Source organism: Aptenodytes forsteri, unplaced genomic scaffold, assembly GCF_000699145.1.
Source record: "Aptenodytes forsteri isolate BGI_AS27 unplaced genomic scaffold, ASM69914v1 Scaffold41, whole genome shotgun sequence".
In the NCBI taxonomy this organism is placed as follows: domain Eukaryota; kingdom Metazoa; phylum Chordata; class Aves; order Sphenisciformes; family Spheniscidae; genus Aptenodytes; species Aptenodytes forsteri.
Genome location: NW_008796211.1, coordinates 232,890 through 256,525, shown reverse-complemented (window position 1 = coordinate 256,525; position 23,636 = coordinate 232,890). Strand labels below are relative to the sequence as shown.

General features: G+C 37.1%; 1 protein-coding gene across 1 annotated transcript in view; it reads right to left on the bottom strand.

The window, feature by feature from the left end:
• The window catches only part of RASA1 (RAS p21 protein activator 1), a 53,245-nt gene extending 39,458 nt beyond the window's left edge, over positions 1-13,787 (bottom strand). The window contains exons 1-8 of the mRNA XM_009288284.2: positions 13,710-13,787; positions 13,143-13,345; positions 9,648-9,783; positions 8,724-8,794; positions 5,944-6,061; positions 4,915-4,946; positions 3,217-3,269; positions 2,356-2,506 (exon numbers count right to left, since the gene is read on the bottom strand). Of these exons, the coding sequence (XP_009286559.1) occupies positions 2,356-2,506; positions 3,217-3,269; positions 4,915-4,946; positions 5,944-6,061; positions 8,724-8,794; positions 9,648-9,783; positions 13,143-13,345; positions 13,710-13,787 (842 nt within the window). The remainder of the gene's footprint in view (positions 1-2,355; positions 2,507-3,216; positions 3,270-4,914; positions 4,947-5,943; positions 6,062-8,723; positions 8,795-9,647; positions 9,784-13,142; positions 13,346-13,709) is intronic.
• Positions 13,788-23,636: the final 9,849 nt, after the last annotated feature.

The following is a 23,636-nucleotide window of genomic DNA, read 5'->3' as shown; positions in this document are numbered from 1 at the left end:
CCCCTGCCTGTCCTTCCTAAAGAGCCTGTATCCCTCCATCCCAACACTCCAACCATAGGAGCCATCCCACCACGTCTCCATGATGCCAATAAGGTCGTAGCTCTGCAGACGTGTGCACGTCTCTAACTCCTCTTGTTTATTCCCCATGCTACATGCGTTTGCATAGACGCATTGAAGTTGTGCCCCCGATGAAGCTGTCTTACTGGCTGGAGTTCCTTTGTGCTGCTCTTCAGGCGCTCTCCTGCTGACCTGTGATCCTCCTCCAGGCTCTGGGCATCTATTGCTGGCCCTGGCATCAAACTGGTAGGAGTGGGACGGACTGAGGTTCCCCTCCCCCAGCATCTCTAGTTTAAAGCCCTCTTCACCAGCTTGGCAAGAAGCAGTACTTCTTGAATCTGGTATTTTCACCTTGAAGACAAACGCTACATTTTTAGGTAAGCCACAAAGACAGAACTCTCTGCACCAAGAAATGCTTATAAATAGTTTCATTATCTTGCATAAATTCATGCTTTGTATACCTCTGTTCTGCATTCAATGCCTTTTGTTGCTTTTTAGCCACTTCCAATTATTCCATATAACAAAACAACGTTAGTCTTCACAGATTTAAAGATGTCTTTCTTACAGTATCCCCATTAAATGAACTAATACAAGAATTAAAAAGCCCACAAAGTTATTCTCTTTCCTGCTCCTTATTTATTGCCCCCTGCAGCAGAGCTTACATTACAGAATGTTACCATCTTCGTTTTGTGGCCTTATTATCTTGCATTGCATACTTCATTAGATGTTTGAACTTCCAGGAAGTTTACCAGCTTGCAGCACATACTAAGTTGGACTGAATGTGAGCCGAGGAGTATAGCAGTAATTCTCCCAAATATTCAACAAAAATGAAGCCTTTTAAAGCTACGCAGATTCTCTTTCACACTGAGGAAGATCTCTGCAAACTAGGTACCAAAACATTAAAAAAATTCTAAAAGCATTTTGTCATAACTTCGTGCTGCTAAACTTTACAATCTTGTTTTCCGTTCAACGCCATGGAAAGAATCTTCTTCGGGTAAATGTAATTTACATACACGCCAACCCAGCACTGTATTCTAAAGTAATAACTTACTTAATGTAGTAACTTTCTGAAGGTGTACTATTTAACGCTGCAAACCCATTTGAGACTAATAAGAGTTCCACTAATTTGCTAGTTCGTTTGACATCACCTAGAGTGGGAGCTCCAGGTAGCCTATCATCCTCCTAATAAGCCGTGTAACTAGAGAATGGGCAAAAGAGCATTTACCTTCATGCAAGGCTGACACTGCAGCTAGCTTGGTTTTCAATAGGAAATGATGGCTGGAGGCCAGACTGATTAATGTAGAGGGTATCCAAGCAGCCTGGGTATGGGACATGCATAGGTTCATAAGGTTCCAATTGTTTAGCCTCACACCATCTTCCATTTGAAGTCATATGAAGAAGTCCACTGAACTTCTTAGTTAGGAGACCTCGACATTTTCTCAGACACACCAGCCGCTGGGTTTCTACCCACTCAGAAGCCAAGCTGGAAGTGAGAGAAATTCTCTATTGGGGTAAAGAATGCCCTGGTTCTAGGTGAGCAAGTCTGGAAAAGTGCTGATTTTGTGAGGCAGGCAACGGCCTCCATGAAAAGAGGGAGACGAGTTTTCACTACTGAGAAGTCTTGCACCTACAACAACTCTAAAAACAAGATTATCAAGGATAGAGCTGTATTGATAGCTTCTCCCACAAAAGGGGGAACATATCTCATGTTATTTCTTTTTGTACAAATTATTTTTTTGTACCAATAGCAAAACAAATGCATCCCAAGTTTGCTCACTCTAAATGAAGTGATCTGTACTTCTGACCCAAGTATCATGCACATATTACAATGCAATTTAATGACTTTTTCCAACAGTAAAGGTATTTTTTCCTAGTTCCTGTAAATACCCATTTCTATTATTTGAAAACCCTATTGAATGTCTCAGATAAAATTAACAATTTTATTTTCCCTTTTCAAACAGATAAGAATACAAATAGTAGCTTCCAAGACAACACAGCATGCTCTTAATTACAGATCCACATATGATCCATACAATCCACGATTTACAGCGTGAAGAAACTGGTCTGCGGAAGAAGGACAACACTTCAAAAGAAACAAGCTACGCTTAGGCTTCTGCAAGCTTTAAGAACTTGCTCAGTTACAAGTAACTACTAAGCAACTTAGGTAACATGGTTAATATACTATTAAGAAAACTACAGTCTTATAATCATAGGAGTAAATAATTATCAGGAGCAAGTTATACAAATTCTTTACACAAATATAAAATGTGCACAATTCTTTTTACCATTAAAACTTACCTATTATAGTATCTGCCTCCCATCATAAACTGATTGTTTGATGTTGGACATATTTTAAAACGCTGAATATTTTCACTGGTCCGAAAATAAAGTGAATAATCACCAGGTGTATTATCTGAAGGCCTCACAAGAAAACTGCACACCTGACCAACTGAAAAGACATCATAATAGTGTTACTTTTCTTAGTGTTATATATGAGCCCTTATCAAATCTATTTCCACATAAATTAGCAAGAATTGCACACTTGAAGAAATACAGTCTATAAGGTAAGTTCCAACAGTGATCTCAAACTAGATGAACTAGTACTAGACTCGCCAAAATTAATGCAAAATGGTTTAGCTGTAGCTGGCAACCTAGCCACATCTTTGCAAGAGCATCCAAAAAAAAAAGTTTGACAACATGTTTTTAAAAATTAACAATTTCTGTTCTAATATTTAAAGTATGCTATTTAACAATATGGGTCGGAAATCTTGATGTTTTCATTTAAAGAAATATTTGCTCTATGAAAGGGCTAAAAAAGTCTGTAATATATTTTCCTTCAGGTATATAAAAATGTATTTTCCACAGCATTTTGATGAAGACATCAATAAGTGAAATAATTTATTACACATATATTAATTTAAAAATTATTTCAATAAAAAATTACTAAATTAACTGTACTTGAGAACACACTCAATACTCATAGCCACAACAGTTTTCTTCCAGTGTAGTATTCTACAGAGGTAACAACTACAGGGGCTGGTCAGACTAAGACACTCATACATGTTCACACATAAAAGGAACTTTTGCCACAGTTTAATACGAATAGGATCACTTTGTGCCATTTCAGTACCACTGTATTTCAATCCGAAATACAAGTACCTGTCATCAGCAAATTGTAAGCCTCTTGTTTGGAGATCTTCCCATGGAACCATCTTAACAAAGATGAAGAGAAAAATTAGAAAGCAAGACTACCAGCTCTCTTTTTTGGCTGTGGTGACATCCAAGGCTCTGGCACCTATGAATTGATCTTTATTTAAAAAGACCTAATACATATAGATGAGATAATTAATGATTATGCTACTTAATGGTTCTGTTCTACCAGCAGCATGAAATAACTAACATTAACAGGTATATAAATAAATAAATTTCAATAAAAGTGTCCAACGCTTGTAGTTGACGTTCAAATCCAACTGTGTTTAGAGATGAAAATGAATTGTCTAAATGGTAGATAATTTGATAGGCATTATTTGAAGTCAGTCTCAAACAGCAATTTACTCGAACTGTGAAATCCAAAGCTCAAACAAGGAGGATAAACACCGTACAGAAAAACTCAAACTGGATTTTGCCAGAAGCTGTGGAAATAAAACCTAGCTTTGTTAGACTATTGAATACAAACTGCTTTGATCTCACACCTTGTACCTTCCCAGAGTCCTGTGTCAGAGCAGTGTCCCAAAAAAGTTCAGCAGCCTCTGTCCAGTCTCAGCCTGATACTTACAACTATACAGAACAGCTTGACATGCTACAACTTAATAGCTTATTCTGTCTTTTAAAGGAAAGCTAAAAATATGGCCTTTTTATGTATCAGAAAAGAGCTCTAGGTCTAACTTTCTTTCTATACTACCTTTAGAGGATAATTTCTGGCTACTGGAATGTTCAAAGAAATCACTGTCTCCCCAGGATTCCTCTGAGTGGCACAAATAACTGTGGACAGACAGTATCAAAGCTCCAAGCATCTGCTACAAACTACTTTGCAAGCAAACAAATAAATCAATCCTACATTTGAAGGCATCCCCACTGCCAAATTGACTAGCAGAACACCAGCAAACAGTAAACAAACAACAAATACACCAGTGATTTTCTTTCTCCTATTAAGGTAACGAGAAATGCCTCCTTTAGCCATCAGCCTCTTGGAGATTGCAAACTGAGCAACAGAGAAAAAGCAGCAGGTGCAAATATGGCAAGCAAATGGAGGACAGATGAAATAATCAAGCCACTAGAAATTTTTTGGAACTTTCCTTTGCCACTCATCTTTACTACTGAAAATCTATCAACAGCTTGGCATAGCAATACATTGTTGATTCTAAATTGTATTCAATCTTTAAAAAAAATTTAAGTATTTAAGCAAATAGAACAAATCTTATAGTCCTCCGGCTTCCTCCTTAATGCATAAGTGTTATTACATGAAGCTAACAGAGACAAACTGTAACTATCACACTATCATTTTTCTGATGGTACTTTGCTCTCTCTCCAGCATTTACAGTTTGCAGATGTGAAAAAAGGTTACCTCTAAGGCAAACACTATGTTCAAGACCTACTCCATTGTGCATATTTTGGCTGAAAGTGATCCCACAGGGACTCATCTAAGATTTTAACACTGCAAAACCCATTAGCAATAAGCATACCTATTACAGGACTCTTTCATGTTAATTATCCTTCAGCGGCCGGCTAGTATAGAAAAATGGCTTGAGATGAAAAAAATAAATCTCTTTGGTTCACCTTCCCAAAAGTTGGGAAATGTCATAGCTGACGTTTACAAACAGTTATGATGGCTTTTAATAACAAAACAAAAATCCTTACATTTTGCCTTCATGGGGATCTTCTTCTCTTCCCTAATGAGAAAATTAACATATTAAGTGCATGACAACAGTACAGCTCAGTTTAAAAAAAAAATAAACTTCACAGGTTAAGACCTTCTGTAGAAAAAAACATTAAGAAGTCTGAGACATTTTTGAACTAAAGGGCTTATTGCAGTTCCATGAAAAGACGTTTTCTTCTTCATTCACTAAGTGGAAGTTCAGCCAAAATATGTTCTTTCAGAGGACTTTCAAGTCCTTCTTTAGAGGTGGTAACTTCTTAAAATCTTAGCTCTCCTAAGGTTAACTTAATCACTGATAAATAGTCTAGTACTGCCACTTCAAGTTAGCCATTCACATCCTGACACAGATCTGTGAGAAGCATCTGCAGGTAACGCTGCTATTAGCAAAACATATGTACTGTGCAGGAAAATATTATCAAAAATATTTGATAATATTTGACTCCAAAGCAATGCTGAGCTTGTTAAATTTTTTTTTTTTTTTTTTCCTTCTGAAGTATATTAAACCATCTGTTTCCCTACAGTAACTGAACTATCTGCAGGTCACCTGGTTAGCTTCCTGAGCCCACACAAGCCCTTCTAAGTATAATTAACTCATCAATACATTTTTAACCCACACTTCATCCTTAAAAAAAGAGAAAGGCCTACCACAATGCAAAATCACATTCTATACAGTTTGTGAACATTTCATGGCAAATATAAAAAAAGAATGCAATTAAATGAGTAGCAGATTGTTTACCAGGACAGTCGAGTTTAGGAAACTGCCTGTAAATTTACAGTACCATTCACTTGTACCTCTCTTTCGACAACACGTGAATAAGCACTTTTTTTGATACTGAATTAGGCTTAAAGGTTTGTTATATTATATTAAAACGAGCAGATCCAATTACTAGGTTTAGAAAAGTACATAACTAGAAAACAGGCAATTAAATGTCACTAGTTTTGGTTTATTTCAATATTATTTTACCAAAAATCTCATTCATTTAAGAAATTTGAGTATAAAAGTTACTTACCACTTCTTCTACCAGGTCTTCTACAATAAGACCTTGCTCATCTGTCCGTAGGTTGGTAACCCACATCCAGCCATCTTCCAATTCGTTATGGACAATAAACATGTCTCCTTTAAGGAAACTGAAGAGGGTTACAGCAAGATTTAAATCAGAGATACAATCATAATATAAAGTTTAATGAACACAATGAATTCTTGAGTATAATTTCTGCAAAATATTTGAGAAAACATGTTTGTGAAAAATGCATGAATTGATACCCCATGCACATCATGTGTATTTTTCCTCACAGTTAAGTGGATACTATATATGAGTATTTATACTTTTGATTTACATTTACTAAGACATACTTCAGTCCTGTCAACTTCAAAGCATGCTAAGGATGTATAAAACAAAAATAATGCCACAACAATATTAAAAGATAGTAATACTGTTCTTTTATTAAGAGAGATCAAATACTAAACACAATTAAAATAACCAGAGATACCCTTAATAGTCTATAAGAAAATAATACTCCTTTCATCGAAAGCTAATCTTGTATAATAAAAGGCTGTGGAATATCTATTCTTTATGTTCTCACCTATGAAGCCAAGTGCTACAAAGAGAGTACAGAACAGTTACCAGAGAAGCCATGCAGTTAGCTACAAGAAAAGCATAAATAAGAAGCATGAACATGTCTAAGGGAGTTTCATTTCTGGAAGGTTAGTGTAAGTTACTCCTTAGGTGTTATCCCAAACTCAGGTCATGTGAAAACCTTTCACTGTAGCACAGCAAGACTTCTCAATCAAGTGTGATGATGCATCAGGGTACAGGAAATAGCAATAAAGTATTGAAGCTCATTAACTACTATTTCAGTCCAAAAGTACACAGCAAATTTCTATGGCATTTCTCTCATTTGAAGTAGGCTAATAGAAAAGGCGTTAACTCGAGCACAAAGCAAACAGCAAGAATTAAAGAACAAAAAACAGCAAACCACTATTGAAAACACAGAATAAATTCAGCTGCTAATGAATCTAAATCCTAAGAATGGGTGACAGCAAGAGCACCCTCCATCAGCTCTATTACAAGAACTATATATTAAGTTACTGCATGGAACACAGGCTGTAATTAAGCCTATAATACTTCAAACTTTCTAAATATTAACTATGATAATTAAAATTTTAAGTGAAGATTCTCTGAAATGCATAAAGTCTTCAAGAGCATATTAATTTCACCTAGAACAAACTGAGAACTTTGGTCCCAGCTATGCCATGAACATGTGGATCTCAAAACCCAAGCACAGAACTTTGCATTTTAGCTGTATCCTAAAAGAGGGAGAAAAGGTATAATTTTCTACAATTTTTGTTATGATAGCAAAATAATAAAATGCTTTTGCCTCTTAAGTTGGTAGGTGCAATAAGGCAGTTAATGGACTGAATTTATCTTTTTATTCTTACACGTAGTAGGAAGCCTTACTTGCAATATGCAATTAGAGAGTCCCTCCCCTGTCTTACCACCTTCTTCTCATCCGCTTAGAAAAACATAATCTCAAAGACAAATATCCTCCCAGCATTCTTTAAAGAGGTCAGAAAGGACTGGACTGTGAGCCTTGGAATAAATTTCCATCCCAATGAGGATATAAAGCTCTCATATACCTTTCTCTGTATCTTAGGCTAATACTCCCCAAAACAAGCTAATTCCCAATTCAATTGGTGTGTTAAATCAACTTATGAAACCAAGACTGTCTCATTAGAGAGATGAGAAATCACTACAAATCTCTTTCAAATCCTCCTACTTTTCCGTCTGAAAAAAGTAATTCTGACATCTCAAGAAAGCAGTATCCATTCCAAGTAACCAGCACATGCTTTTCTGTTGGATATGGGACTGTTGGTTTTGTTTCCTTTCCACAGAGCATCTCATGAAAATGCAAGAAAGGTGGGGAGTACAGGCAATCCCTAAGAAATTATTGAGGTACCAGTGTTAGAAAGGAGGTGAGTAACAGCTAACAGAAAAGTATGAGAATATGAGATATAGGCCTGCAATTCAGGAATTTTTTAAGATCTTAAAATTATGGGAGATTACACATTTAGAAGTATCATTTGTTCAATACAGACTCTTTCCAAAAGGAGGGAGGGATGAGAAGGGAAGGGAAGGGAGAATCATTCTTGCTCCATTTTATGGATAGAGAAGTAAAGAGAACTTAGAAAAAAATAGTCACCAAGTTTCTAAGCACAGGTAAGAAAATGAGTACTAGAACATTAGAGGCAAAGCTTTCTTAACGTTGCCTCTTTTTCCTTATTTCAAAGAAGGCATTAAATACTCTGTTCTTCCATTTATGCGTAGTCAATGCTAACAGTCTCCTTCTAGTAGTCAGAATTGATTTGGCTTGAACTATTTATCTGCTATGAGTTAGTTCTGTGGCAGTTCAGGAAAAAAAGCCTAGCTCATTTATTTCACACACTCACAAGGCATTTCTGCGCAGAATTCTTTCATAGAGAAATTTACTCTCTTGGAGAAAAATCTAGGGCTTTATAAAACACACTTCAAAACTATAACATTACTAATTTCACTCTATAAACCTAATGTGACTTCTCTTACGATTAATACAAACAGATATACCGAGAATAAAAAGTCTTATTGCTATTTCCAACAAAAAACCAGAAAGGCATCATCCTTTAACCTAACTGTGTTAAGTTTAAGATGCAACTGGACAGTATTTGCATATGAACACATACTATATTAGTATAGTATTTGTATTTATAAATACTCTTGAGAATTTCACAACTGCTACTATTATTAAAACATACCTTATTTCATCAGTTTCTGGCACTTTGGTGTAAGGTAGAATTGCTCGAACTCTCCTTCTGTCCTCCACAGGCTACAATTTAAGAGAAGAGAGCAAAGATAATACTTTTCCCTCTTTCTACTGTAGGATTCTTCTCCCCAGCATTATGCTATTCTGAGGCAAAGGACTGGTAACAGTCACTTATATCCCCCTTGCCAGTTTTAAATTTTCAAAGCTCAAAACCACTGAGAGCTAGCGTTATACATACACTTAGCTACGAGAGCTCTCATTTTGTTTCGTCTTCTAGCATGACACATAATGTATGTTTATCATGTTCAAAATAAATTACCAGCAAGATAATTTCCATAAAAATATACTTTTAAACTTTCTTCCACTTAGAGTGGAAATTTACAGAAGTTTAACATTCAGAAACATCTTTATTTAGGTTTTGGGTTTTGTTGGGGGGGGCGGGGAGGACTTATATTGTTTTAAGGATGGGCATGTGAAAGAAGCCCCATTTTCAGAAACCTTGGTTACTTCCAGGATGAATATTTTGAAACTGTTGTTAGATACACAAAATATCACAAAACAGTAGAGGTTACATTACAATGGTGCTCCTTACTAGCCAAGAACTGCACATTTTCTTGTTTATCTCTGTTTACTTACAATGCTATTACTACATTTGGAGATAACTGCAACACCCGACATCTAGCTTTCTCATTACACATATTCCTTAAACAGCAATTTTTTTTTTTTTAATTGTTACTTTGTATCAGTAAGAATGCATTTTTATAGTCCTTATACTTCAACATATGCTGAGCCTATGTAGAACTACAGGAAACTTTCTACAATGCTTTTTCCAAAAGAAAGCTATGAATGGTGATTAAAGTTGCTAACATTTAAGTGAGCGACACAAAAATTTTACTATAAAAATTTTACTACTTGCCTCTGGAGGTGCTACTGGAAATAAGAGCTTTTCCCCTTTCAGCAAACAGGAGACGTGACTGTAATAACCGATTAGGTCCGAGAGTGAAGCAAAACGACGTCCACCAATGTAATAGTCCCCACACATGGCAATATTCCTGTTGATAAAAAAAAAAAAAGAAGCTTGACATAAGAAAATATTTTGCTACCAGTTTTTTTTTTTTTTTTTTTTTTTAGAAAAAAGATATTAGGATAATATTTAATTTTTAAAGCAGTGTCTACATTCAGCAAAATGCAGTATTACAAGCCCTCCATAAACACATAAGTAAATCTTAGCTACTGAATACTTCATCAAAAATTGCGGATATATATTGCATGACACACCAGTATTTTAAGACTCTAACAGAAGTGCTGATTCACAAAAAAGCCAGTACATTTGTCAGAACTAAATGAAGTTAAACAGAAAAATGTATTGTGGGTATCCTGGAAAACTGAAATAATGCACTAGTAGAGACAACAGCATCATTACTTGTATCATACAGGACATACTCTTTTTATGACAGGCTTATACACATTTAACAACATATTAAAGTATTTTAACAACAAATAACTGCACTTGATTATATAATGCAGAAAACAAACACCTTCAAAAATTAGTCACTTTCTTAGTTTTTTAGCATCCATGTTAAAAGTTAAGAAATTACTTTGGAGTAATCGAAGTATCTCCTTATACTCAATTTAAAAATTTGCTAACTAATGGCAAAAAAGCATACAAAACCATTTCAGTAGTTTAACACAACAAAGTATTCTTACAAAACTGTTCATTTTATTCTTTAAGGGTTGTGTTTTTCCTGAAAGTACAGAGATTCGTTAGTGCGCTGTCATATCAAAAATGGGAAGTACCATGTCTGTTCACATTGCTAGTCAATACAAATTCTAAAAGCAGTCAGAAATTATTTCTTTAGGTAAAAGAGCTAACAGTATTTAAAACATTCCTGTTACACTCAAGAGTCATTTGCAAATTGAAGAAGTACTTAATTTGAAACAACTTCAAAAATTTTTGATAATCCGAAGAATTGACCACATTATGTAAATCGATGGCATCAAGCAGACCTGAATTTTTCCAGCAACACAGAGGTCAGACAGGAGTCCTGAGTAGCAGCTCACTTGCATTCTTACAAAAATGTAAGAAATTGAGAAACAAATTATTACCAAGCTAAGCAAATTTTGCTGTTAAAAAAAAAAAATAAATTTAAAAGCTCATGTTAATTGTCTCTCCAGTTTCCAGAAGACAGACAAATTATCTGAAGGATATTTCAAAATAAATTACAGTACCAAGAACAAACATATTTGAATCTTCTTAGTGTTCTACTTCATGTTTGACCTCTTCACAAAGCTTGTGAACAACTCAAAAACAAAAGGTGGGGAAAAAAAACCACCACCAAACATTCAATTGCCTAGAAACTTATCCTTCATCCCAAATGAGTACGCTATTTATGGGTTTCTTCCATTTTTACTCTTTTTCTTTAGCAGGTCAGTGTTCTGATACATTCCTGCCCAAAAGTCTTCCTTCTCAGTCAGTTCCTTCAACTAAATTATTTCTCCCAAACAGTGATGTAACACGTATACAAAGATGAATCTTCAGAGATGAAATCTGAAGTTTTTAAGCATATAGCACTGCACGGGAAGTCAGAAAACAATGTAACTTTAAGGACATAGGCTAGATCTTTTGGCATATTTTTTGTAAGATTCCTTGGTAAATTATTCAATAGAGATTAGGTTCTAAATGAAATTTAGTGTTTCAGATGATTATTTCATCAAGCTTAAAATGAAACCTTTCTTCAGAATGCTGAGCTAGCAAATACAGAAACACTGCTGTAATCACAGAAAATTCTGAAGGACAAGATTAAAAGATAAATATTTTCCTTCAAAATATTTTGTATCTCTCTGACTTACCAAAAAAAGGTAAAAAACCAACCAACCAAAAAAAAAACCAAACAAGAGAGACACCAAAAAAAGGTGTCTCTGTGGGACATAGGAGATCCATCCCTGTATTTGCTTGAAATTACTTTAAGGCTGCTATTCTTGAGGTTGACAATGTTCTTGAGTGTAACACTTGCCTATCTAATAACAAACAAAAATATACACTTGCAGTCAAAGAATGAAACAGAAAACATGTCCAATCTCTGAAGAACAGTATTAACTAACAAATTAATTCCCTTTGGATACTTATCTCTGTGTGTTTTATGGCTCTCAGAATGAAAGATTCTTTAAGGTTTGAAAATACTGTAAGGACCCTTTCCTTAGGGAATCTGAAATCGTTAGATTATCTTCTACCTCAGTTGCCAGAAACACTTTTATGGTGGGCATGAACCAACAGTCAATTGCCTGATACTGGCTTCGAAAGTAGAAGTTATTAAAAATAATCCAGGACCCTAAAACAACACTAGAAAGCAAGTATTAGCACAGTTTTCTTTTCTGCTACTGCTACACAGTAACCAGTTCCCAAACGAGTATAGCTGAGAAGCTGAAACGGATAGCTCAGACAGCAAGACGCAAACATGAGATGCTATTTCTGTACTATATTGTCTGCACTTAAGAAAATTACACCTTCATGTCAATGGTAGATCAGGACCTCTGAAGCACACTTCATCACACAGCAGATGCAACCAAAACCTCCCCACATTTGTAAACCATGCACATAGTGGCTCATATGTTGGTATTCTGGGTAATTCCCACTTCCAGAAGTTGAAGAATATGCTTTGAATTTGTTTGTGGCTATCAAGACAACTGACAAAGATTTCTTTCACTGCTGAAGAAACATTTGCTTTCCTGTTTTGTAAAGATGAACATTACACTGCAGCACTCCACTTGCTGACTACCCTTCAAGCTCTTCTCAGAATACATCTCATTTACACTAAAGAATAGATTAACTTACTAATGTACACAGTTTGGCAATGGTAAAATAATCCTAGTTACAACTTTGGATAAAGAGCTACCTGTATTTAGAACAACCAATTCTAACAGATACTGAAAGCTGTTTCCAGCAAACCTTCGGATTATTAAATACATAATCTCTTTGTTTCTTCTTGGGGTTTTTCTTTTTGGTTTTTTGGGTTTTTTTCCCCCTCAAAATTAAGGAAGCAACCAGATGCGCTAGCACTTCAAGTATGTCCTCTGAGCTACAATGGCTACTATGGAACAGACTCAAAACAATCTCCTTGACTGACTAATGAAACCTACACGTTGCTTTAAGTCTATTCACAACCACTTTAGACAGGCTTCTCTATCCAGATGTTGTTAGTTTCCTCACATTTTTGTTCTTTAGCCTATAAAGTAATTTTTAAGCAGCATATTTTAAAACAATTAAACACAAGTAAAAAGCTGTACCATGCAAGAATAGAGTAAAAAGTACTCAATTATAATACAGTGATTGTTTTCTGTTTGTATTCTATTGTGATCTAAACCCAAAAATAAACAGATTACAGTATTTTAAAATAAAACATTTAATTCTCACCTAAAATGATTGACATTTGTTTTACTAAGGAATGAAAGCACAAATGAACCTGGTCTCCGATCACTCTCTCGAATAAGGTAACTTCCAGGTTTTCCCGCTTGTCGAAGACGTTCTTCTGCAATTGTTCTGTCAAGTTTTCCATGATACCACCTGAAAAAAGAATAACAATGGGTGTCCTTACAAATTAAGGTTTTTGTTTTTTCTCACAGAATAGACCTATGCAACTAACAAAAGCTTTCAGTCAAAACTGATGTAACTCCAAACCTTTGTTTCAAAGTTATCACATCTTTACATCTTCAACCTCCCAGTTTACTTATTGTCAATAAACAATACTTTTAAGACAGCATAATTCTTCAGATAACCTGCTTCTCCCAGCGAACTATCCCAAGGGGCGGAGGCTCTATACATATCATCAGCTTTTCACTCCTCCCTAATTTGCTTATTTTAAATAAACGGAACCAGAGATGACTGATCTGACTTGGAAGACTGTTATATTTTAAGCCTACACGGGCTTCCATTCAGGCTGGGTTTTCCAAAAGCATAAATTGAGAAGTGAATTGTAACAACCTGTTTCTCAGCTGACACAGATACTGCTGTAGCAAAGCCTGCGTTGAATTGGAGAGACAGCAGCCACCAGACCGCCATCCGGCCCCAAAACAGTCTTTCCTAATCACAATGCATACCCTATCAACTAAAAGCAAGTGCAGATGCGTGGCAAATCACAGACTGCAAAACATGACAAAGGAACACTTCAGTCTAAAGTAAAGGTTAGACTGTAACCATTCAAGCATTCATTCACCTTACCTCAGTTTATTTACACAGCTTTTGTCAGAACACTTGTTCTAATCCAAATGATCAAATATTAAGTTTTTTTTTTAAAAAAAAAGGCAGCAGCAATGGAGGGTGCCGTTCAAATATAAAGCCAAGCATTGTTCCCATCACCTTCACAAAGCCACACCATGTTCTGGAGCTACATACTGTAATAATTTATTAGCTCTGCATCCATCAACTAAATATGCTTAATTCAGCCTTTAATTTCTACACTCAAGAAAACATCAGCTTCCATACAGCCACTGTTTTAGACGATTTAAATCATTTACCACTTCAGGCCACTTGCCTTTTAGTTCTAACAGTTCACGTATGTCTTGCAAGAGTCACAAAAATGCATTTTGGAAGACATATGTAAATTGCCTTTTGAACGAATAAATGCAAGAATACCAAAAATTGCACTGATTACAGTTCCAAAAAAAAAAAAAAAAAAAAAAGCTGGGCTGTTGATAAAATCTGACCAGAAGCTTTTTTTTTTTCCCCTACAAAATGGAAGCAAAAGTTCTGAGAGCTTTTATCAGAATGAAAATCAGATAGACTAAACTGATAAACATCATGTATACCAGCAGAAGCAGCACCATCATAGACACTGTTTACCCTGGCAAAGCTGTGTGCTTGCTCGTATAGCTCTCCTTTGCTTCTCTTCCTCACCCTGATCAAAACAAGTTAAACCAGAAAAAGCCCTATTGTGTCTGTACAACATACAGCACTTGAGGCTGCTGCAGCCTGAGTTATGTTAGCGAGATCCTGTCTCATCCCATTCCAGAGCAACGCAGCCTCACGGACAGAAACCTGTCGCTTAAAGACGGTCTGCAAAAAAAAAAGTGGATCACACTACCCCTACCAGGAGGGTCCTTTAGGAAAGGAAACAAAATCAAGACCCTCTACTTTGAGGTACCTAGGGTGAAACATGCCGCTCGCCGGCGTGCACAGCATGGCTGAAACCCGAGCTTGTTCCTTCCCAGTACATGTCACAACCCGGCTTCGCTCTTCTGGATAGACCGACTTCCACGAAGTATGAAACTCCACTAAAGAAACCTTCCTGATCAAGAAATCCTTTAAAACCAACATTCCATGAAGACTATTTTAAAGTAACAATAGGTTCACTAAGCTTCTATTTGTTCCTATTTATCACCCACTTGAGAAAAATAATCTTAACTCTATTGACACATTGCGTTACAATGCCGAACTTAAAGGCATACTTTCGAAATGGAGAAGGTGGGAGCGTTAATAAGAATGCAAATTACTAATAAAAAAATATACTAGAAAAACAAAAAGGCAGGATTACTTGCAAACAAAATATTCAGCTTTTCTGTAAGGGACCAGGATTTCTTACAGTGATAGCACAAACTTGGGTGCTCAAATTTTAAGACCAGAAACTTTGAACAAAGAGGACACCCTCCTTGCCAGTGATAGACCGACTTCCACGAAGTATGAAACTCCACTAAAGAAACCTTCCTGATCAAGAAATCCTTTAAAACCAACATTCCATGAAGACTATTTTAAAGTAACAATAGGTTCACTAAGCTTCTATTTGTTCCTATTTATCACCCACTTGAGAAAAATAATCTTAACTCTATTGACACATTGCGTTACAATGCCGAACTTAAAGGCATACTTTCGAAATGGAGAAGGTGGGAGCGTTAATAAGAATGCAAATTACTAATAAAAAAATATACTAGGAAAACAAAAAGGCAGGATTACGCACAAACAAAATATTCAGCTTTTCTGTAAGGGACCAGGATTTCTTACAGTGATAGCACAAACGGGTGCTCAAGTTCCTATTTATCACCCACTTGAGAAAAATAATCTTAACTCTATTGACACATTGCGTTACAATGCCGAACTTAAAGGCATACTTTCGAAATGGAGAAGGTGGGAGCGTTAATAAGAATGCAAATTACTAATAAAAAAATATACTAGAAAAACAAAAAGGCAGGATTACTTGCAAACAAAATATTCAGCTTTTCTGTAAGGGACCAGGATTTCTTACAGTGATAGCACAAACTTGGGTGCTCAAATTTTAAGACCAGAAACTTTGAACAAAGAGGACACCCTCCTTGCCAGTGACAGCAATATATATATATATACACTAGTATATCCCACCTATTGGAGATCACTTACTCTAACACTGAACAGGCTATATACATTCTCTCCCATTCAGTAGTTTTATATCAAGCATAACAGAAGACATTTATTACCAGGTAAAGTAGAAGCAGGGTTAAAAATTACTGCTCTCCCATTTCAGAAAAGCTTTGTTTTCTGAAATAAATATTCTAGTTAACTTCTAAGTGCAATTAAATTCAGTGTCACTGAGCACATATTTGACATATTAACAGCTGGTACAAAATACACTGTATTTTACAGCTTGCTATGCATTAGTGGAATGCACAAATTACTCTATACCACTAGCTACAGGAATAAGCATTAACACTGACTTTAACTACCAACTGATATGAAGATACAAATGGCAGTAGTTCAGTCAATATTGAGCAATGATAGCACAAAACAGCTTAACTGATATCCTCAGGAAGCCTCTGTAGATAGCACACATTTTTAAAAAACAGATACACACTGAAGTACAACGTTCTAAGGTACCATTAAAATATGCAAAATGCTTGTTGGGAAATAACTGCATTTTTCCAGAGAGCAGAGTTTCATCACTAGACAGAACCGCTTTATTCAAGCCATATACAGCATAAGAGTGTTGAAAGACTTCATTTTTAGAAGTGCACGTCTTATATTTCATCCAGCTATCACCTGTTTTCAGTGTTACATGAAGATGCAGTCTGCAACTCTGCATCATTATCTTCAAGTAGTTTGATAGTAAATACTGATTATCTTCAACTAGTCTGATAGTAAATAGTAAAGACTATTTTACAAAATTGCAGTATTTGATCTAAGGATATCAAGTACTCAATTAAGGAGCAGCATTATCTTGTTTTTAATATTTCTGGGGGTTTTTTTGCTTTGAAATACATCCATAGATCAATTTTTCTGCAAATATTGGCTAATATACTGAGCACAAATCCATACTAGTGAAAAATTAAGATCACTTAAGCTGTATTATCAGTTGTAAAGGAATATCCATCCAATATTCAATGCTATCCAAAGAAGGTACAACAGAAATTACTAAACTACGAAACCTGCCCTACTTGTTGTAATTTCATCAGAGAATAAAGAGTGCAGAACACTCTGAAGGATAGGACCAGGCTATCACAAATTCTGAAATAAAATAAATCCCAGATCCTCTGGTTTTAACCCTCAATCAGGTAACTCAACAGAGCTTGAGTTCAGTGTTTCTGCAAAAATACGTCACAAGAAACTACCTTTCCCTCTTTGGAGGCTCTGCACCATTTCGAGTTTTATAGGTCAAGATGAACAATTTCAGCATTTTTAACAGCTTTGAGTTTAATGTGCTCATAGTTAGAAGAAATGCTTAACCAGATCTCTTCATTCACCTCAAATACAGCTTCTGAACAGATGTAAAAGTCCTACCTACAGTGCACTACGAGTCTCATGAAAGGAATTAAGGTTTGGATAGGTGGGTATCAAATAAACAACCTGCCTAGCTGTTCGTAAATCTACAGTCACCTCAGTGGCTGTGACTTACCAAATGTGTGCATTCAAAACCATAACTCACTACCACTTAGATGTACATCCTCCATCATTGCCCAAAACAAGATCCCTATCATTTCTAGTCAGTCACCTCTGCTTGCTTGCCTAGCGCTACCTAGGAACACTTTTGAATTTCTAACGTTAACTTTGCAAATCTTTAAATGCTGTCAATCCACTGTTTTCACAGTGTTTTGAGCAAACATAATTAAATGACATTCTGAATCACAGCTAGCGCCCTGACAAGACAACAGCTATCATGAGATGCATTAAAAGAGAAAACGCAAGTAGCCTTGCAACACAATGTTATGGAGTGATTCAACTATAAAATGTCTTACCAACTATAGATCCCAATTTAGGTGGTTGTTTCCATGACCACCCATTTAACTGCTATAACAAACTTGTAAACTTGTTACCTGAATTGCGACCTTTATTTTGCTTCTAAGAGAATACCAGTAATAGGCTTCCATGTTTCACAAACCAGTCAGAAACTGTGCAAGAAAATACTCCCATCCGCCAGTTTAAATCAAAAGCAGCAGGTTCAAAACTCCAACCCTATGTATCACAATCTTAATTACAGCAAACAGACAGAACACAGACACAACAGCATCACAAACAGCTTATATATAAACACAAGCAACACACAGCTGCGTAGGAGAATGGTCCCGACACTACAGCCGCAAGCCAGGTCATGAACCTCGTGAAATGAGTTGCACTGCAGTTAGAGCTCTTACTTCTGTCCTGCAAACATGAGCCCCTTAATTTTCCTCCGCTCCACGGAGGATGCTGAGTACCAGACACCCAGTCACTCTGGCCTCATTAGGCCCAGCCAGCACTTTCTACTGTGAGCGGGAATGCAGCTACGCTGCATCCCTTCAGCAAGCTCACGGTACAGTAACAGGACTTTTGGCCCCCAACGTGGACACACCACAAGGTCCGTGCAAGGCACAGGCTGTTCACAAAGAGGTAGCAGATGGTGAATTTACCATCTGGAAGGAGGCAGCTGCTATTGTGTGTGGAAGCATGTCACATTGTTCAACCAAATCCTTTTATTTACATATTTCCTTTTTACATGTGGGACAAGCAAGTATTATGAAGCTTTGTTGTTCCACTAAAGGATTCTGTTGTTACAGTACGCTGCAATTTTTACTTAGGTACACAGTAGGTTGGGGAGGAGAAAGTGCTGAAGGGGAGTAAAAGTGTTTTTCAGCAACTTAGTACAAATGTAGATGTTGGTAATAGCTGCAGACCTCTCTATTTCCGTCTAGAAAAAAGTTATGGTGCACAGGAAAAACAGTCATCAAATGCCATATACACTTCAGTCAAAGCTCTCCTTAGCCACACCTTGCTGCTTCAACAAAACCTGTAAGAAGAATGGAGAACTTCTGGGAGTCGTGGCCAGAGCTCCCCTCCTATCAATTCAGCCACTGCCTTAGTACCTTTCACACATTACAGATACTTGTTATCACCTCCTAAGATTATGTGAGCTCTGTTCCCATTAGAAGCAAAAGAGAGCAAAGATGATTACCTCGAACCGGGAAAATCCTCAATTTCAAATGGCACACAGAAATCTCAAGTATGGTCTCATGAAGACAGAGGAGAAAGAAAAAAAAAGCACAACAAAAAATCCTGTTATTTGTTTCTTCTTACCCCATTAACACCAACCATCCCCTCTCAAGCTTTCCATCTGAAGACTTGATGCTCCTATTCACTCAAGTTTCATTTCAGTCTTACAATTTCTCTCAGCCTAAAATGCCTTCTTAGTTTACCATTTTTATCCAGACTCCGCCTTTTAACACTTTATCCCCCATCTCTGTCAGATTTGTAAGGCCGCATTACTTCCTTTATGTACATTATTTGTAGAGATTAAGGTAAGTTTCACTCAGACTTTACTAAATTCACGTCCTCCTTCTGTCTTGTTAGTTACTATTCATTAGTCACCAATTTTTGACCAAGCCTTTACAGTTCTCCACATCACAAAGAACTTCCTGCCAGAAAAAGCCCCGCAAATATGTATCGACTACTACACTGGATGCACCTTTAAGATAATGAAACAAGAGATGAAACGAACTTGAAGCCCAGTAAGTGTTCCTTGTCCAGTATGCGTGAAACTGAGTGTTACATGCTCTTCTAAGAAAGGGAGCGAGGGGTTTTTATCCCTTTTGCATCCCTATGCATTTTTCTAAGACGCAGTACAATGCATGTAAGCATACCCATGTAAGCCTAATGAAGAGTAATTCTGCTTTTCTCCTTTGACTGTTCCAAAACCCCTTAGAAACAGCACGTGGAAAACTGAACCATGCTGCACTTCAGGACTAGGAACCAGCCAACTAACATGGAAAGTCACTACCTTAGGCAGTCCTCGGTACACCAGCTGTGCCAACCTGTTAACCGTGGGACTTGCACACACCTCCAAAAGAAGCCGTCAAAACACTTTCAAGCAGAGTTTAGATCAACTCTGGGCTAGAACAAAACAGATCAACCAAAAACCTCAGTGCATCTTAACAAAAAGACTATGCAAAGATGAAAGAGCAAGATAAGCATACAGTCAAAAAGGAATACATTTAAATAACTTCACTAAGGAAAGAAAGGTTCTAAAAGTTCCAACTGCTGTAACAAACAATGCTATCAGCTTTACAAGAGACAGAGATGTGACAACAGCATAATAGCCAACAAAGCCAAAAGATTTCTTCCAATCCTACCTGATATATACTTACTGAAAAGAAGACTGATTGCCTATCTCATTTTTGCAAGAGCCACCAATAAGCAGGTGAAATATAGCTAACCTAGCTGAAAAAAAGCTCTTGGAACAGCCTGCATTTTCTTACTGAAGGATCAGCTTAGAGAGTGAATTCTGGAACTCTAAGTTTTTAGCAAGAAGCTTCTCATTTTTACATGCTTCCTACTTGTGCCCTCAGGTCAAAAATATTCCTTTTTCTGTTTGAACTAAGAGTAACTACTACAGAAACAATGTTAATACTGCCACACAAATGAGCAGATACTCTTTAGCAATAATTAAGGAGTTTCTGAGATACTGTTCAAGTTGTCTGCCATTAACTTCATTAAATGTACCAGAGGCTCCTTCACCTTCCTCCTCCTCCTTGCACCTCACCCTCTCTAAGCAAGCACAGGTTTTTGTTTTGTGCTCCACTCTCACCTCCTCTTGCAAGCTGGAATGCCTCTCTAGAGAGGTGCATCACGCCTATGGATAGATAACTGCTTCTATAACGAGGAAACCCTGACAGTTATACAGTAGAAATCAAAGATAGGTACAATGCCTGAATTAAAACACGGCCAATGCTTCCCACATGCACTAGGAACAACAGTGGGGGAATATAACCTAGAGAGTACAATCCATACACAACAAATCCAACACCGTGACATAAAAGAACCGTGTGTACAACTAAGAAAAGAAAAAAAACCAACCTGTTTCTAGACTTGAATATGGAACGAGATGATTACTACAGAGGCTTGGTAACATTTTGCTTTTGGAGGAATAAAGACATTTTTCTAGCATCCCTTTTATTGCCAAGGAGTGGAAAGAACAAAAAAAATCTCTCCACGGATGCTTAGAAAGCACAAAAATCTATGCAAGAAAAAAATCTGGGGAAAAGGTATGGATTGAACAAGTATAATGCAAGCAATTCCTTAATATTCTGGATTAAGCAAGTATCCACGCTTGAATCTTGTAATGTCTCCAGTGTTACTCTACTAACAGTTGGCAACAGAAAAAAGGAATTGATTGATTTATAAATCTCTCCACGGATGCTTAGAAAGCACAAAAATCTATGCAAGAAAAAAATCTGGGGAAAAGGTATGGATTGAACAAGTATAATGCAAGCAATTCCTTAATATTCTGGATTAAGCAAGTATCCACGCTTGAATCTTGTAATGTCTCCAGTGTTACTCTACTAACAGTTGGCAACAGAAAAAAGGAATTGACTGATTTATGGTTAATCTTAAATTTTATCTATAGAAAAAGATGATGCAATTCACCTATAAAATAACCATACAAAACCCAATGAGTAAGCCACCGACAGAATATCCTTTTGTGCGTGTCCTAGATATGGGTGAACATTTGCATACATACGCATAATTTTACAGAAAGCAAGAGGTGGACTTAAAATAATAAAAATAAAAAAGAGCCAAAATTTTAGAAAAGCTTCTTACACAAATCTACACAGAATTACCATGTTATTCCTGAGCTGATTATCAAAGGTTGGCTAAACCCAGATGGTTTCTGGAAACTACTCTGGAAAAGAAAGCAGTGCACTCTGCAAGGGGAAGTTCATAGAGAAACCCTTGTCCAAATACCTGTAAGTAGCTATTAATAAGAAAATCATATACCCACCCCTACTGAGCCAAAGACAGTAATCCTTAACAGAAAACTGTAACGTTTTAAATATTACCGTGTAGTTAACATACTCAACTTCTTCAAATATAATTACATACAGCTAACATCTCAACACTAACATTAACTGAACAAACCGGCACGATACAGCCTGGATGGGTGGTCTGCAAGATGGGTAGGAAATTGGCTCACGGGCCACATTCAGAGTGTGGTGATCAGTGGTTTGTACTCTGGCTGGCACCCTGTCACAAGTGGGGTCCCCCAGGGATCGATACTGGGCCCCACGCTGTTCATCATCTTCATAAATGAGATGGATGATGGGATTGAAAGCACCCTCACCAAGTTTGTTGATGACACCAGATTGGGTGGTGAGGTAGACATGTCAGAAAGGAGAGCCATCTTACAGAGAGACCTGGGCAGGCTGGAAGAGTGGGCTAGCCAGAACAGCATGAAGTTTAACAAAGGCAAGTGCAAGGTCCTGCACCTGGGATGACACAACCAAAGAGCCCAGTACGGTCTGGGATCCGTGTGGCTGGGGAGCAGCCTCGCTGAGAGGGACCTGGGGGTCCTGGTGGACGACAAGATGAACCTGAGTCAGCAGCGTGCCACTACAGCAACAAAGGCAGATCGGATCCTGGGCTGCATCCACAGGGGCATTGCTAGCAGAGATAAGAGACGTGATCATCCCACTCTACCCAGCACTTGTCAGGCTGCACGTGGAGTACTGCGTCCAGTTCTGGTCCCCGCAATTCAAGAAAGGCGTGGACAGACTGGAGAGGATCCAAAGGAGGGCCATGAGATGATCAATGGTATGGAGAACCTGCCCCATGAGGAAATACTGAAGGAGTTAGGTCTCTTCTCCCTGGAGAAGAGAAGGATCAGGAGGACCTTACCACAGTATTCCAGTACTTTTTTTTTTTTTTTACAGTGACAATCATTTCCTGGAACAAACTACCCAGGGATGTGGTAGAGCCCCCATCACCGGAGGTTTTCAAGATGTGGCTGGACAGCGTGCTAAATAATCTCAGCTATGCTCCCTTTCCCACAAAAGGCTGGGCCAGATGATCTTCCAAGGTCCCTCCCAACCTGGGCTGTTTTACAGTTCTATGATTCTATACATTCCAGCGCTGATGAAACTGTATACTTACAAATCCCAATTAGCACTTGAGAATGAACAACTATTACTATTTCAATTTAACAAAAAAGGAAACCCTAACGACAAAAAAAATTGATTTGGTATGAAGCTGGCCTGAGAAGCAGCTGAAAATACTGAAATTTGAAGATGAAAATGATTTTTTTAGGGCCTGATCATCACAAGAATCAGACTGCTAACTTACCAGAACACTGACTGGGTACACTGAGTGTCCTGGCAACCTTGATACTCCTTCTCTGAAATATGACTGGAGCTTTGAAGTTTTTAGCAACACAACATCGGTAGGTATAAATGAATTTGTACACATTTATAACTGTAATAACCAAGGCACACATTCCTAGCAAATTTATTAAATATTTAAGCAGCACTTTTAGCTACTTTACAAAAATTTGTTTTTTTAAAAAAGCAAATTCTTGAGCTTTTACAGCAGAAATTAGGAGATCTACCTACATAGAAAATAATGAAGTATTCTGTTTACCCACCTAAGGATTTCTTGTACTTTCCTTTAAAGTCTTCACTATTAGCTACTGCCACTGACGTGATTCCT